Genomic DNA, 16,486 nt, shown 5'->3' with positions numbered 1-16,486 from the left:
CTTAGCTCCATCTTCTCTTGGTCTTTTTTTTCTAAGATATTCAGTATCAGTTTTTTTTTTTTAATTTTTGCTTTCAGTACTTCAGTAATCCAGCCCTACTCTACCTCCTCAACCCTTTTATTTTTATCCCAGGATTAGCTCTTCTAGTCATGCCAGCTATGACCATTCTGTCTTTTAGCAAGCTTTTTCATCATTTCACTGCTTATAAACCGGAAAAGTCTGCAGGCAGGGTTGGTAAGTTGACCTTTTATCTCTTACTTCAGGAATTCCCGTATTCTTTACTGGTGAGAGTCATGCATAGCCTATTCTCATGTTACTGTGATTTTTTTCCATCCTGTCCATAGTCCTGCAGGCCATCTTACCCCATTTTATCTGCTAGACTGTTGTCATCTTGCTATTGTAATTCTTAAAATTAAGTAAAGACCTAGGTTCAGCGCTCTGATTTGCCTTTTCAGTCTTTGAGAAGTCATTTAGTTTGTGTCTTGGGTTCTTGCTTATTAAATGGATACCCTGGCACTTTTCTGCCTCGCTGTGGTTTCATATTAGAGATTGAATTGCTCAGATACCATGGTTACTGGGTGACTAATTAGAGAGAGGGCATAAAAGTAACTTGGAATAGACCCCCTTGACTTTTGCCTACAGTGTCAACATTTAACTATAACATGATCTTCTGCAAAAGATCTGGGCAGCATTTCACATTTCTTATAACCTTCTGCTTTTGACACTCTCTCCAGTGCTGCCTCTTTACCTGGAATGATTTTTCTGTATCTCTGCCAGTCTCTGTCTGCTATCCTTGAAATACCCCTAGAAACCTTTTCTATTTTTTTCTTTTTCTTTTTTTTAAACCTGTGTTAACTGTGGCTATTAAATTGTTTGTACTGGCCTGCTTTAAAACAAAAAACAAAAACAAAATATAAAAACCAAAATGCCCTCTGTGGAATAACAGTATTGCTTTTTCTTCTCTATTTTCTGTACCCTTCTTATTTATGATCATCTGACATGAGAAAGCTTTTTCTTCAGCGCAAGCACCGTGCCTGATGTGTTTCTCAAAAGCTCTTTGCCTGTGTCTGGTCACTTATTTTTGACTTGTGATGTTGTAATGCTTGTTCAGCCACCAGTAGAAGCTTTTTGTGGCTTAACTGTGAGAAGTTCTAAGATGGAGAAATATTGTATGTTTTTTTAATGATCTGGATGCAAAACCAAAAGATGCTGTCTCTCTGCCACAGATTGCCCAAGTCGTATCCTGCCGTTAGGCAGCAGTAATTCTGACTGATAGGGATATATGTATCGGCTGTTTCATAGCAGAGTTATCTCCTAATATTAGAAGAATGTGAACTATGCGAAAGAACATCTATGTGAGATAATTACAAAGGAAAGAGAGAAAATACTTGAAAGGCTAACTGCTTTTTGTGTTCAGGAAACATTTTTAGCCAGTACCATCTCCAGTTAAAACTCCTGATGTGGCAGATCTGGTTTGTAGACTCAAGCCACTTCAACTATATGAAATGATACCGATTCTACAATAGCTGCTGACAAAACAGGATCTAGTAGCTAAAGCAGAAGGAACCCGGGCTCAGATGTGCTTCTTCTGGAAAGACTGGCTGGGACGGTTAGGAAAACACATACCTGGGAATGGCAGAAAACGTCTGTTCTTAAAAAACAAAACCAAAGCCCTATATATATATGCGTATATACATATATATGTGTATAATATTTTTCCTCCTGCTTAGTGTATGTACCCATCTAAGATACAGTCTTATATTTTCTCACCTAGAGGTGAAAGCTGTACTGCCCACTTCCTTGGGTACATATGCTGGAGGAGAGGAACGTGTACTCTTGTATTTTCATTGCCTAGGTCCCAAGTTGAACAGTAAAATGCTTCAAAATTGTTTTTGCCAGCACTTAATTATTATGTGCTCTTTTAGCTAAAACCAACAGCTGCTGCTATTACTTTTTTATAGCACCCTAAAGGCACTTAGCAGAAATCGACCCAGTCTTTTTGCGGGAAGAGGTACGGTAAGGAGTGCAGACATTAGGGCTGGGGCTGAGATCACAGCAAGAGGAAAATGGGGTTTTTCATTGCAGGTGTGTGCCTATCTTGGCAGTTTAAATGTCACAGAAGTCTTGCAGTTGATAGCTGACAGTGATCATTAGCTTTAAAGAACAATTTTTCTTGCCTCAGTCCTGGCTAATGCTGTTTCTTTATGACTTGCAGGTGCTCAGGTAGACCAGTCAGTATTTGAAGAGCTCATAAAAGAGCAACTTCCAGAGCTGGCAGAGCATATGAAGGACCTGACTACGTTAGCTTCCATTTCTCTTTCGTGGTTCCTTACCCTTTTCCTTAGTATCATGCCGTTAGAGAGTGCTGTGAATGTGGTGGACTGCTTTTTCTATGATGGGATCAAAGCCATTTTCCAGTTGGGCTTGGCTATCCTTGAGGCCAATGCAGTGGATCTGTGTAACAGCAAGGATGACGGACAGGCCCTGATGATTCTGAGCAGGTATTGTCATGCATCTGATTTCCAGCGTTACTTCCATTACGAAGCCTACTTCCATTACAAAGCCCTTTAAAAACAAAAGCATCTGGATGCCGTTGTCATAACAACGGTGTTCTGTAGGCACAGGCAGTAAGTACCCTTGCCTTAACTTGCTGCTGCGGCTTTCTCGGTGTCTGCCGTAAACAATAGGCTTTGTAAATTTGACGAATAGATGTCCTGTGAAATTTCCTGGCAGTGCCGAGACATGCATTGACTGCGTCAATGTGTAATATTTACTGCTGCTCTTAGTGTCTTCCTTAGAGTGACGAGCTTCCTGCTTCAGACTGCAAGGAGACAGAAGTTTTCTTCCTTAGGCAAAATTTAGTCATTTGGCTGGCTTGCAGTTCCAAGGATGACTAATAATTAAGACATTTTTGACAAGCTTAGCAGCCTAAAAAAACAATTTATTTCTGCTAAGTCTGAGCCATAAAGCTTATTTGCTTATTTATGCTATGCCTTGAGAAGATCGTACTGCAAAATAATCTGTACTGCTTGTACTTGTTGCCTTTAGGTTTTTAGAGCATGTTAAAAATGAGGAAAGCCCTCTGCCACCTATTGGTAATCACCATGCATTTTTCAGTGATGATCAGGAAGCCTCTCCAGTGACTGAAATAGCTAACCTAATTCATGATTCCTATGAGGTAAAAAACAGTTTGGTTCCTATTGGTCAGATAAATTCTAATTTAAAAAGGTTAAATTCATCATGGATGCTTTGATAGTTGATACGCGTCTTTAAGGAATTCTTGAATATGTGCTCAAATGCACAGTGCTAGGTGTAGTATAAATACCTACACGGGCACATAAATGGAAGACTGAATATGCTTTAACCCATGGGTTCTTTAAGCACTCTTTCACAATATTTTCACGTTTACATTTCCGGTCTAATAAAATTCTGTTCCTCCGTTCTAGAAATTTGGAGACCACTCTGTCGAACAGATAGAGCACCTGCGCTATAAACATAGAATCCGTGTTCTGCAAAGCCACGAAGATACAACCAAGCAAAACGTGGTGAGTAGGACATTGTTTAGATTGTGGTGGTTTAACAACCCAATCACTGTAAGTGTTTTTGTTTGGTTGGGTTTTTTTTTGGTTTTTAAGGCACCATATCGTGAGAAAACCCTTTTCTCAGATGCTGATGTTTTTATTTTTCTCTCGCAGCTAAGTGCGTTATTTTCCAAGGCTGTTATAACATTAAGAACAGCCTGCTGGGTCAACCTGAACCCTGTGCCCTGTCTCTGACAGTGGCTCTAGGCAGATGCCCAGAGCAGAGTGTAAGAAGACAGCAAGCCTGATGTGAGGCTTACCCAGCCTCCTGGGACTTAGGGACTTCCTATCTTTGTTTCTAATAGCCCTTGAGGGGTTTCTTTTCCACGGGTTTGCCCAGCCAGGGAATCTAAGGGAGGAGAAGTTACAATTATTTTCAGTGCTCCAGTTCTCAGCTGTACAACATCGGTACCATCACTGGGAGAACCTGCGTCAATGATGACAGTAGAAGGGATTGTCACTGCCATGTCCTTTTTCTTTCTTTTTAAGCTCCGAGTTGTCATCCCAGACGTTTCGATTCTTCCTGAAGATTTAGAGGAATTGTATGACTTGTTCAAGGTTTGTTTACTTGAAAAGTTGAGGATGAGGCTATTTGAGGCTTCTGGGTGTAACTTCCAGCCTTTGCCTAGCAGAGCCGAATCGGATGTTGTGTGTGGAATTGTTGAGAGGGTTCCTCTGCCTGTGAGGTATTATTTAGATGAGATCTTAAACTGGACCTGGTCGTTTTGTCCGTTATGCGGTTGTCTTGTTATTAAAGAGCAGCATGAATGTACTGATCATTCAAATGAGAATTACTTCAGTGTTTCCTTTCTAACTTGCTGCTTGGAAATGTTCCATGAGAAATTGGGTTCTGGCAATTTTCACAAGACTTAGTAACATGCTGCTCTGCTCCCTGAGAGCTCTGCAGTACTTTAAGTCCTGCTTTCTTAATACTTTTTCAAGGCAGACCCTCGGTTATCTTGCTCTTTTTTCCTCATTTTCTAATGACTTTATTTTACCACTAAAAGCAGTTTCTGCTCAGCTCCTTCCCATCAGGATGTTTTTTGACAGTACTGGGTGGGATAACTGGAGACATTTGTCATTGTCTTAGAAAACAGTCACCTGTAGACAGACATCTGAGCTTGTGCAAAAATACTTGATTTAGAGCTCCAGTCAGGTAATTATCACATATAAAGGACAAATATTGTAATTACCTACCTGAACTTTTTTTGCCATAAATATTGGGCAACTGAGAAAGCTATTCTAGTATGTTCTTAATGCTGTATAACCTTGTGAATAAGAGCAGTTCTATCCTCCCTCCATCAGTTGTCATAAGAGGGTGCTGGTGATGGCATGCTCTTCATTTTTTCCCTCCTGTTCTGTGTTGCTGTATTTTTTGATCTTTGACTTGCTCTCCTTTTCTCATTTGGTTTCTTCATGATTCTTTTTTCTATAGCCCTTTCCTTTCCCAGAACAATTGATTTTGGTAAGACTCTTGTTTTACATCAACCTGTCCCTACAGGAAGACAGATCGGAACAGTACCCAAATAGTGATGTCAGAGAGAATAAATGAACAAGTGAAGCATGTATGACATCCTAAATTTTCTCCAATCCTTTGTACTATTTGACGGTTAGAGGCATCTGGGGCCAGATGTGGCTAACAGAGTTTCATTAGCCTGCAGCGTATTTAGAAATCATGAGGGAGCTTGGCTGCTTTAATTAAAGACTCATATACTTTACTTTTTCTCATAAAAAGGGTCTTGGTATATCATCATGACACCAGACACACACACACAATTTTGAGTGTTTCCTTGATGTGACTGCTTTCTTATGCCAGTCTCACTCTCTTTGATGGTGCACATTGTGATTCTTCTCTACTGCCTTTGATTTCTCCTAGAGAGAGCATTTAATAAGGTGTTACTGGGAAATGACGAGTCCAGTCGTTGAGCGACATGACCCTAGCAGACCTTACGCTGAGCAGTACAGAATAGATTCCCAGCAGTTCACTAACCTTTACAAACTTGTCTCGCCGTGGACTTGTGGGGAACACACTGATGTTCTTGCCGGAAGGATGTTCCGACTCCTGGATGAAAACATGGACCACCTTATTGAATTCAAGGGGCTCGCTAGCTGTTTAGGTATCAGCCTCTCTGGGACACCCAGCTGTCTCGTCGGGTGGAAGGTGGACTGATGGGGGTTGGCATTTGGGTGAGACTGTAATGTGATTGAGAGAAGAGGATATAGACAGATGTTTTTCTTGGACATGTAATTAATGTAACTAGTGATATTTACTTACTTTCACTATTTCAATCATCTGAAGTAGATTAGAATTAAAAGGCAACCTAGCGACATGATTGAAAATATTATTAAAATATTTTATTTCTCAGTTAATTTTGCAGAAAATATTTTAGAATAATTAAATTTACATTTGGATCTGCATTGAAGGCTAGGAAATCCTCTCTTCTACCTGCTTGTTGCATTGAGCCCTTGTCATCTCAGCGCACCTGTTTTTAACTGCTTCTTGAAGACTTTAATTTGTAATCTCATACAGCAGTCTTGTCGCTTGACCCATATGTCGACAATTAGCAGAACGAAAACATATGACCAGCAGGGACTGAGAGCTGTGCTAGAGTTGTTCTCCAGGCCTTCAGCTGTTCTAATGAGATGAGACTACCCATTCCAAAACCTTGCTGAAGATAAAAGTGACACGTAACTGTTGCCTGACCCTAAGTGAAAAAACTGAATCGGTATTCAAAGGTTCAGTAAAATGACTGTATCTATATCCTTGCCACTTAAGCTTTCAAAAATTCTTTGTGAACCAAGCTGATCTGTATTATACTAGCATGTGATTTTGGTTCTTAGGGGGATACATCTTTAAATTTAAAAAAAAAAAAAGGCTTTTCACAGTAGCATTTGAAAATTTTTGGACTTATTCTGTAGAACAGCAGTAAGTGAAGAGAAGAAATATTAAGAATACGGCCCTGAAGGGCAGTTTTATGTCTGTCTCGTCTCACATTCTTAATCTGTGGCAACAAACAGCCTTTTCTAGGTTCCCTGACATCCCCTTTGGTATTTTTAAAAGATGATTAAGTTCCATAGGGTTAGGTGCTCCCAGTCTATTTTACAAGAACAAAGAACAAAACAGATGTCTCCAGCTGAACAGCAGAGTCTCCTGCTGTTCCTCATTGATCGGGCACAACTTAAATATCTCCATGTAATATACGGGCCATGTGTTTGCATGTATTGTCTGTGCAAACAATTATCTTTTGTGCACAGAGATGACCAGTTTATTTTAAACTGTGGAAGTAAATGCTCTAGTCCACTTCCTTCTTGTTGTTGTTTTTGGGTTTTTTGTTTTTTTTTTCTTGCAGATGTTATGTATAATGGAGAAATGAATGAAAAGATAAAGCTATTGTATAAGCTGCATATCCCACCTGGTAAGAAATTTGAAAGAAAATGAATGCTTAACTTTCCTCTCAAATTCTTGCTTAAAACTTTTGGGAAAGGCTGCTTAATGAAAAACCTTATCTTGCTCCCTTCAGCTGGGAGCACATAGGATTTGCATGTGTAATTACGTTCACTGCAATTTAAATATCATTCCAACCAGTGCTTTTGGGGTGAACTTTTTAGATCTACAATGTTAAGATTCACATCTGCTGCAGTCTCTTGAGATGTTTTGCAGTCAATTATGTGGCTATTTCCAGACAAAATATGAATTGGAAAAACATTTCTGAATGGCTGGTACTCCATTTACATGAGAAATCTCCTTATTACAGTTTGATCCTGTTTTGCTGAGGTGACTAAATTTTGTGTTGGTTTCTCTAATGTGCAAAGTTCTCTATTAATGTGCCATTCTTGGCAAACTTCCTACCCTTTCACTGCAGCACAGTTTTAACACAATTTTACACTACGATTTAATGAAGTACTGTCTAACAAACACTCACCCTTACCCTGTTTTGCTTTCTGCAAATGTGTAAATTTTAAAAGCATAAAAAATGATGTAGCATTTGAAGGATCAGTCACTGTATTTCTCACTTTTTTTTTTTAATAGCTCTCACAGAAAATGAGAGAGACAGCCAGTCACCATTAAAGAATCCTTTGCTGTCAACTTCAAGACCACTAGTTATTGGAAAATCAAATGGTATGTCTGAAATGGTTCTCTAGTGCATGTGCATATGAGATGACCAACTTTCCATTTGTTATCCCCATTTGCTTTTTTCCACTCTCTATGTTTAATTTTGAAATACAAATTTATTGCAGTGGACTTGATATTAACAATCAAAATATAATAAATAATGAAATTAATAATAATGTAGCAATAACAAATACCAATGAAACTAATTCTTTGTGTCTGTTCCATGCAAGGGGATGCAGTAGATTACCAAAAGCAGTTGAAGCAGATGCTTAGGGATCTAGCCAAAGAAAAGGATGCTAAAACTGAAAAGGAATTGCCAAAAATGAGTCAGGTATGTATACCAGGGGCTGACGTCAATTTGTAAAGGAGCGGAAAGAACTCAAAAACGACGTGACTAAATGCAATTGTTCAGCTGTTTTTGTGTGTGTGTGTGTGTTTGTGTGTGTGTGTAACTTAAGCCTAAACTTAGATTCAGTCTTTTAGATATCTAGGATTGGGCTGTTCTGAACCAGGGAGAAGGTATCGTGTTCACAAGCTCTCTGCTACTTTTCAGACTGGCTGGTGAATAGAAAGAATTTCATGGCATAACAGCAGATTGTTCAAGCTGAAAAAAAGTCGTCGTCTTCCTGAGCCCAGAGCGTTCCTGTAAACATAGAGAATGCATGTTGCTGTTTTGCCTTTCAGGACCTGTTTTCCACCTAATCAGTAACAGCTTTCCCAGCCCATCGTAACCTAGGACTTGCCCCAGCTTAGCCATATGCTGACTAGAACTGTGTAAGACAGCTGAAGGCTCTGTCATCTTAACCATCTTCTCTAATGCTAGTAGGGCCTTGTTTATGTTGTTGACATACAAAGCCCTCTAGTATATTTCTTGTATTTGTAAGATAGATATATGTATGGATATGGAAAGGAAGAGGAGAATACACTCAAAAATCCCTTTTGTGCTGATGCTGCTAAGTAAAGTTTTAAATGGGTGACACGTGCCTAATCTTACAGCTCAGCAGGGCTACACAGTCTCTCCTAAAGCCGTCATTTGATTGAACCTCCTGAGGTCCCTTCCAAACTGAATTACTATTATTTGTATGAAAACCTAGGGCTCACAGATTTCCTAACAGGATATATAAACATTGTCTTATAGCCTGGTCGACATGTGTGATGGGTGAATGAGGGAAGGTGAAAAGGGATCGGGCAGGGAAGAGGTCTGAATGTTGTCATTAGAAGAAAATGAGTTGGGAAGAGATGGAGAAAAAGCTTGCAGGCCTTTAAGTGTACGTTTCTGTCATAATTTATTCTGAATAACAGCCATCTTAGTTTTCTACCAGTAATGTATTGTAGCCTCTCACTTGCTCTTTGTTCATCTGTATGTTCCTAATCTCTTGTTCTAGTTAAGACAGCAAAATGCTTTTACTGTTCCCCTTTTGATATGCAGTACCAAGGTTTACTGCCATCAGTGGAGGTCAAAATCCTTTTGCTAGCTTCTATTATTTTTTTTTTAAAGCAGGTAAATTATAAATGAGCATGACTGTATACAGCACTCTGCATTCCTTTGCAGCGCTGTGCCCTCTCCTGACTCTTGCAGTTAATGTTTTTTGTGGCTGTTCAGTAGCTTGATTTTAGTTTTTCATGCTTTCCAGAGGGAATTCATTCAATTCTGCAAAACCTTGTATAGCATGTTTCATGAAGATCCAGAGGAGAATGATTTATATCAAGCCATTGCCACTGTGACCACACTGTTACTTCAGATTGGGGAAGTAGGACAAAGAAGCATCAGCCTGGGGAGCGGCTCAGATGAATTTACTGAGGACTTGCAGCCCGAGGCCTCTGCTTCAGACCAGGATGCTGTTTTTACTGACACTGTGAAGACCCCTCACAAAGACTCTCAGTCTTCACCTGTGACTGAAGGGGGGGACTGGACTGTCTCTTTTGAACATATTTTGGCATCCCTCTTGACTGAACAGTCATTAGTTAATTTCTTTGAAAAACCCTTAGAACTGAAGCCAAAACTTGAGAATGCAAAACTAAATCAATATAGCCTCAAAACAAATGGAATGAGCTGCCAGTCACGGAGTGAACATACAAAACTGAACACGCAATAGTAGCAAATCTGTCAAAATGAAATGCACTGAAATTATGCCAAAGCACATATTGTAAAAGGCTTTCAGTCAGCAGTGTACTTTTGATAAACAATTTGGTCTGTGGTTTTCAGTTTAAGGGCTTTAAAAGCTAAAGGGTGTGTAGATTGTTTTGTGCCATTGATTTATTAATTATGTTCTTGTTTTGAATGTAAAAGGAAACATCTGTCTACAGCGTGAAGATGCAGCCCTCTTACGTACTGGGAGAGAGCAGAGGCTGGCTCCGTTTCTTCTTCTTCTTCTTCTTTTTTTTTTTTTTTTTGGAACAGGGGAAAACACTTCTCAGCTACTGTCTGCAGTTTGTTTGGGTTGCCTTTTTTGCACTAATACTGAAAACTTGTTTCAATGCTGGTAATTGAAACTATTTTAATATATTTGACTGTATTCCAATTTGTATGTCTTGCTGAAATGTTAAGTGTACATGGACTGTGCTTTTGATGTTGGTCTGTGAAAACATGCACTTTTCAGTAAACCCTTTTTATACTAGGATTGCAGTGACAGTATTTCTTGATTGATAGAAGGTAGGTGGCCTTATCTCTGTGTCATTAGAACAATTCCTTGAGCTAGTGCCTTCCCCATTTAATTCACTGGTCATAATCCCATCTTTCAGTGTAGCGCACAGACTTCTTACTTGGGAGGAGCCTACTGATTTTACCTAGAAGACCAGCAGGTGAGAAAATCCAGAGTGCAGTTTATTTATCTGCAAGAGAGTACAGCTATAAAGTACTGATCTAACTTATCAATGCTAGATCATCTTTTGCAAATTTGGCCTTAAAATCCCTGTGTAATGGCTCTTAATTCCCAGAGAAACAAAAGGTGGGACTCTGCCACCCACATACATAAAGAACATTTGCATCTCCTCCTCATTCCACTCACAGATAAGAGAAGTCTAAAGGATCATTAATTGAAAAAAAATTTTACCACTCTATGCAAGCCCCTCAAAAGCAAGATAGTTTAAGATCGCATCGCCTGTTCAGCTCAGTACTTCAAGGAACGAGAGCTTGAAGACACTGATTAGTAAGAAACCTTAGTCAGAATAAACACTGTTTTTACAATTTTATTGTAATGAAAATCAAGTTTAATTTTCATCCACATTGACTGTCTGTAGACCTGCAAAACAAAAAATTGTATCATCATCTATTACCAGGACAATTCCCTTTATATATAAGCTAATCTTTGCAAAAAAAAAATGCACCTACAATTTGAAAGCTAGTTTGTTGCTTTGTTTCTGAGAAAACAAACTACCCAGGCACGGGTTTCACCAAATATTAAAACACAGAACTTCATGTTAAATCAGTTCAGCAAATAAGATTTTTTCAGCTGACAAGCAGAAAGGCTCAACCTGTTTGAGCTTGTGACATCAGAGGATGTACTTTATATAGGAGAACATGAACCTTAAATTGTCCTAACGTGTATGATCAGCGTTTCTCATTCCTTCAAAATTCATGTGTAACATGTAACGTTCATTAAATGCTGTGTTTAGCTTTTGATGCTGATGAAGCAAGCTAGCCACCCTCTCCTCTGCAATAGAACTAGGCAGCCAGCAGTCAGACTCCCTCAACATGCTTTTCACCAGAATTTTGCAGTGCAGGAGGAACAGTCCAACTGCACTGCTTGTCCAGAAAAACATGGCATGGAGGAAGAAGGAGAGCATACAAGCTTACCTTTGAATGTTGTGACTGGTACATAGGTAACCAGAGTGTACAGCTTGTTTGGTGAATCTTCATCCTCATTGCGTTTTCTGGACAAACGCACGCGGATACGGTAAGGAACATTCCTACAATGAAGATGACATTTATATAGTTTAATTTGCAACAAAATATGTATGGGAACACTTCAGTTCATTGTAGAAAAGAAAGTAAAGGTTCTTTGCTCCATGGTTACTAACCCCCCAAATTCTTAGGCTTCAAATACTTGCACAAAGACATGATGGGTCAGGTCCGTATCTGTCTTAGCACCATAATAACTGAGAGTTGTACTGTTTGCCTTAGAGGAGCATCTACTATCTCTTTTAAAAGGTAAGCAGGTAAGAGTTAACTGAGCCCTGAAAAAAATGAGGATCCATAATCCAGCAAGAGCATCAAAAGTGGAAGCGCACAGCAGCCCACTACTGATCTTAGAAAAATGCTATGAAAAGCATGAAGATGATCAGCAAGCAGCTGTTAGTGACATGAGCTTTATACTTGAATAGAAAATACTGAGCAAGAAAAATCATCTGTTCTGAAAGCCTGTCAGAGCTCCTGTAATGCCCAGGCTGTATGCCAGAAGTCATGTGGGAATTCAAGTCACCATTACAGCAGGAGAACTAAAGTCTTATTTCTGGACATCAAAGTTTTATTTATGGTCATACGGTATCAACATTTCTTCCTCACAAAGCCTGTGGAACAACTAAATTACGCCAAAGGTTTTGTTCTTACAGGGAAGTCATAGCTTAGTTTCCTCCCCTTAGACTGCTTAAAATGAACTGCTGACAGAAGAAGGTACAAAACAGTCTGTCCACACCATTTTTAAAGGAGCTTCCCACCTCCAATTAGCTTAGGATTTTGGGAAACTCCTGCTCTAAGTGCTCTGTTTTGTAGAATATGAGATGGAAATTCCTCCTTGCTCTACGTTCTCAGAGCACACCTACGAAATCAGACCCCACACAAAACATTTTTATGATCACCGTAATTAAAACAAGGGAACTTGTTTCAATTCTCCCCCTTCTTTAGTGGGGTTGAAGGCATTTTTGCTACTTTGCTTATAGCACTGATCATCATGCTAGCTGACATTCTGATCTTTGCCTCTCCTAATCATTCAAGAGGAAGATGTTGCAGGTTAAATTCACTTACACTGGAAACAGACGTCGTGACTCCCTGCTCCACAGAATGTACTTCTATACATCAATATCAGGACTGAAGTCCTGGTTAGCAGCCTCACTACTAAACTCCGCAGATAGAGAGGCTGCTATCTGGCTCAGTTACTCTCTTCATTGTATTTGAAATCAAACAGCTTAACAGATCACCCAACAACTAGTAATGTCTTCCCACTCTGTTAAGGAATGACTGGCCTAAGCAGACAGTTCCAGGTCGGGGTTGTGAATACTCAATATGGCTGGACTTAGACGTCTAATTCTTAGAAGACATGGGCTTGAAGTGAGGTCTCTTCATGGGGAGCCAGTTTATTACAGTTTAAGAGGTTCCACTCCTCACAATACCCTTCAGGCCATCTTCAGATGCATTAAAAAAGGCAGCTGACGTGGCATTTTAAGTTTTCTCTCTGCCCCTCAAACCACTTATCATTTGTACTTTCAAGACAAGCTTAATGGTCCTATTTAAAACACACCTCAGCATCTTGTGTAGCATTTGTCCGCTCAGATACATAACTCCATTTAGACACACTACGCAAATCCCAGGTACCAGCCTGGGACTTCAGGTACCGCTAAAACGCTAGGTTCCTAAAACAGTCTGCTACAACGCTGAACATTACACTGCCCCAATAGTTTTGTGGCCAAGCCTTCATCCCCTCCTTCCTTTTGTTTCTTATTAGAGGAAGAGGGAAGATCTTTCAGTTTCCGAGTTTACTGGAGCTTTGCCGCAAGTGCAGCGAGGGAGCTCCGCAGAACACAAAAGAGAAGAAAAAATTAGCTTTGCTGTCAGAAGAAATCTAAACAGCCCCTGCCTTCATTCTACCCACCCGCGCATACTGTAAAAAAAGAAACATTTGCAAAGAAAATGCAAATACAACAAGGAGGATAGAAATCTTTCTACCCCTCCAGATCCTGCAGCTCTGAATACACAGGTACAATATCCTTCCTCATCCAGTAAGGAAAGTCACAAAAACGTACCTTATTCCTTTAGCCCAAACTGCTTTGTTCAATCTGGTGTCGATGCGAACGTCAGGAGTACCCATCTCCTTCATTGCAAATTTTCGGATTTCTTTCAGAGCACGCGGTGCTCGTTTCTTGAAGCCCCTAGGACAAACACAAGAGTAATTCTTTAACTTCAAGAAACTCCCAGCACTGGACACTCATTGCAGCCTTCAACCAATGTCATTCTCTAAACATACAGCCCAAGAAATTTTGTTCGTTGTTCAACAGCCTTAGCTGCATCACAGTATGACCGGACTTTTGCTGTAGTGAATATCCGCTAATCTTAATGTCTGTCCCTATCAGACACCACATACAATTATGTGCAGTAATTTCAGTAAAATTTTGCAACTCCAAGATCTCTTAGGACTCAGGACTTTTATCTAGCATGCTGACATATTAAAGAGTTCTTGCCAGTACCACCAAAGAGACGTGAGCTTTCACAGATACTCCTGAGTAGGCAGGGGCCTACGAGAAACAGTGCAACACTGGTAATGCAAACCTGAAGGAACTATGTCAGTATTACAATACATGGCAAAAGAACAAAACCGGCCCTGTTATAAATAGCAGTTTCTGATAAATATTGTTTGATAGGTACTTTATGCGCATTACCAAGATGGCATTAAAATCATGATCAAAACTGTTCTTTTGAGAGTACAGCTAGACTCGTGCTATTGATAGATTTTGCAAGACCACACATTTAGACTAAAAGCCACAGCTGCACTATAAGTGTCTTGCTGTAGCACAGTGTGTAGTGTCGCACTGTGGCATGCTACTAGTGTCACATCTGAAGTCCCACAGCAGATTACATAAAGTTTGTACACTACTTTTGATATTTAGTGCTAAAAATCAAAGGCAGGGGAGGAGAGGAAGTGATCCCAAGTGCCAGAAGCATTAAATAAGAAGTATTTCACCCCTTACACCTTATGCCCAAATACAGGAGAGAACACTGAAACAGGAACATCAGCATTAAGATGTAAATGAACTACCACAAACAGTCAATCAATAGGCAAAGCCAGAACATCTCCTTTCCATCCAAGGGTACCAGCGTCTCTCATCCTTACCCGTGGTTTTAAAACAGCCCGTCTCATCTCTCTCTTACTCTCTTGTAAGTTAACTTTAGCAATTTAGGTAATTGTTTTGCTTTGGATATAACATTCTTCCTCGTGACTATAACCATACACATTCAAAGAGCATCTAAGAGAGACAACAGTTCACAACAAGCCCTCTCAACACTTCACTGCTACAGGGTTCTTCTGAGGTTCAACACTTTGTCAGATACAGTTACTCCTATCTACACAATACTGACCAACGAATACCATTTAAGTCAAATCATATCCCAATTTACACCTCACACGATTGAGCAATAAGCAATTTGCCAAATATTCGATTACAATATTTGGTTTCTAAAAATTAAATACAGTAGACTAAATTTTAACTTCAGATAGGAAAGAATTAGGACTTAGGCACAGAGGCAAATAGGCCTAACGTCAAAATAAATCCAAGGACGCTAATGAAGGAAACAAGCTTGTTCCTGAAAGCCGTTTGCTTGTATAGATCAGTACAGGTGCAGAGCTGGCCCTTGGGGACACAGCTGCAGGACAAAGAACTAAAACATCACACATCAACACCAGTGAGGACTGTCATTCACTATAGCTTAAAACCTACTGAACCCATTACCAAATGCCCCTTTATACCAGGTTAATTTCGCTGAGTTAAGACAAGGACTTACACTCCATGGATCCGTTTGTGAATGTTGATCGTATACTCCCTAGTTACCACCTCATTGATGGCCGATCGTCCCTTCTTCTTCTCACCACCTTTCTTTGCAGGAGCCATTTGAGCAACACTGAAAAGCATGTGCGCACATGTCAAACGTAAACCCAACTTCCCTTGGTCTTTTCCCAAGGCACCCTTCCTGCCATCTTCCCTTCCTCCTTACAAGTCACAGAAATCCCACATCCAGAAACTAACCTGAGATTGAACCAACAGGTGTTGGGTCATATCACCTGCAGATTTTAAGCGGCGACACTTCAGCAGTACAAACACTTTACTCCCCTCTCCCCGTCAGGAACGTGAAACACATCTGACACCCCCCAACCACCTCCCCAGCCGACCGGGCGCCCGGCCAGCCCCAAGCGCCTCCAAACACCACCCTCCCCCGCTTCTACATGTCCAATTCCCACTTCCTGGGCCACCCAGGAGAGCTGTGCAGCCCGTCCTGGAAATGACATGGTGGCTCTACAGCAGACAACCCCTTTCCACCGCCTGACGGCGGCCCGCGGCCTCCCCCTCCCTCGCCCAGGCGGGGGGCAGAGCCGCCCGAGCCCCCCGCCGCCCCGCCCGGGCCTGCGCCCCGCCCGCCTCCGCGCAGGCCGGGGAAAGGGGAGGGGGGGGGGTCCCAGCCCCATCAAGCGCGACTCCGCCGGTCCCCGAGAGCAAAGAGCCGGTGCCCCGTGCGCAGGGCCGCCCCCCGCGCCGCACCGGGCCGGAGACCCCTCCCGCAGCGGGGTCTGCGCCGCGGATGGAGGCGGATTTGGGAAGCCGCCCCCACCGGGGCCGCCACTCACCCTGCCCGGGCACAGGCCGGAAAGGAGCGCGCAAGGGATTGTGGGCCAGAGGAGCCCTTCCGGGTGGCCGCCGGGTGGGAGGGGGCGACTGCGCCTGCGCGAACCCGAGAGGCGTTGGGGGCGGCGGTGCGCCGCGCAGGGGAGCGCTCCCCGCCACCCCGGAGGCGCGGCCGGGCGGCTGGCGGTGGCGCGCATGCGCAGGGCTCTGCCTGGGCGCCAGCAGAGCTACGGGGGCCGAGAGG

At 41.5% G+C, this 16,486-nt stretch overlaps 2 protein-coding genes across 6 annotated transcripts in view; one reads left to right on the top strand and one right to left on the bottom strand.

Annotated features, from left to right (window-relative positions):
* The window catches only part of TBC1D8 (TBC1 domain family member 8), a 51,434-nt gene extending 41,120 nt beyond the window's left edge, over positions 1 to 10,314 (top strand). For all 4 annotated transcript variants that reach the window (XM_068924608.1, XM_068924599.1, XM_068924617.1 and 1 more), the window contains exons 12-20: positions 2,216 to 2,501; positions 3,049 to 3,178; positions 3,447 to 3,545; positions 4,071 to 4,139; positions 5,458 to 5,698; positions 6,932 to 6,997; positions 7,612 to 7,701; positions 7,926 to 8,026; positions 9,330 to 10,314. In XM_068924608.1, coding sequence (XP_068780709.1) covers positions 2,216 to 2,501; positions 3,049 to 3,178; positions 3,447 to 3,545; positions 4,071 to 4,139; positions 5,458 to 5,698; positions 6,932 to 6,997; positions 7,612 to 7,701; positions 7,926 to 8,026; positions 9,330 to 9,791 — 1,544 coding nt within the window. In that variant the 3' untranslated portion in view covers positions 9,792 to 10,314. The remainder of the gene's footprint in view (positions 1 to 2,215; positions 2,502 to 3,048; positions 3,179 to 3,446; positions 3,546 to 4,070; positions 4,140 to 5,457; positions 5,699 to 6,931; positions 6,998 to 7,611; positions 7,702 to 7,925; positions 8,027 to 9,329) is intronic.
* A 554-nt stretch (positions 10,315 to 10,868) lies between these two features.
* On the bottom strand, positions 10,869 to 16,445 carry RPL31 (ribosomal protein L31). Of its 2 annotated transcripts, none has more exons than XM_068924641.1 (5): positions 16,245 to 16,445; positions 15,407 to 15,523; positions 13,654 to 13,779; positions 11,492 to 11,604; positions 10,869 to 10,937 (listed from the first exon to the last, which is right to left on the bottom strand). In XM_068924641.1, exons 2-5 carry the CDS (start codon positions 15,511 to 15,513, stop codon positions 10,906 to 10,908), a joined length of 378 nt encoding a protein of 125 aa, XP_068780742.1. In that variant the 5' UTR covers positions 15,514 to 15,523; positions 16,245 to 16,445; the 3' UTR covers positions 10,869 to 10,905. The 2 variants fall into 2 exon arrangements, with proteins under 2 accessions (XP_068780742.1, XP_068780747.1); XM_068924646.1 differs by lacking the exon at positions 16,245 to 16,445 and adding an exon at positions 15,649 to 15,678.
* Positions 16,446 to 16,486: the final 41 nt, after the last annotated feature.

This window comes from Struthio camelus, chromosome 1 (genome assembly GCF_040807025.1).
Source record: "Struthio camelus isolate bStrCam1 chromosome 1, bStrCam1.hap1, whole genome shotgun sequence".
Lineage (NCBI taxonomy): Eukaryota > Metazoa > Chordata > Aves > Struthioniformes > Struthionidae > Struthio > Struthio camelus.
The sequence above is the reverse complement of the archived record's forward strand: the minus strand, read 5'-3'. Positions and strand labels throughout refer to the sequence as shown.

What these genes read in the sequence shown, in the direction of transcription:
- RPL31 (XM_068924641.1), bottom strand. Translation starts at nt 15,513, where the DNA reads ATGGCTCCTGCAAAGAAAGGTGGTGAGAAGAAGAAGGGACGATCGGCC. An exon ending in CACAAACGGATCCATGGAGT is followed by an intron (nt 13,780 to 15,406) that starts GTAAGTCCTTGT and finishes TGTTTGTCCTAG; the next exon opens with GGGCTTCAAGAAACGAGCAC. An exon ending in GTTTGGGCTAAAGGAATAAG is followed by an intron (nt 11,605 to 13,653) that starts GTACGTTTTTGT and finishes TCTTCATTGTAG; the next exon opens with GAATGTTCCTTACCGTATCC.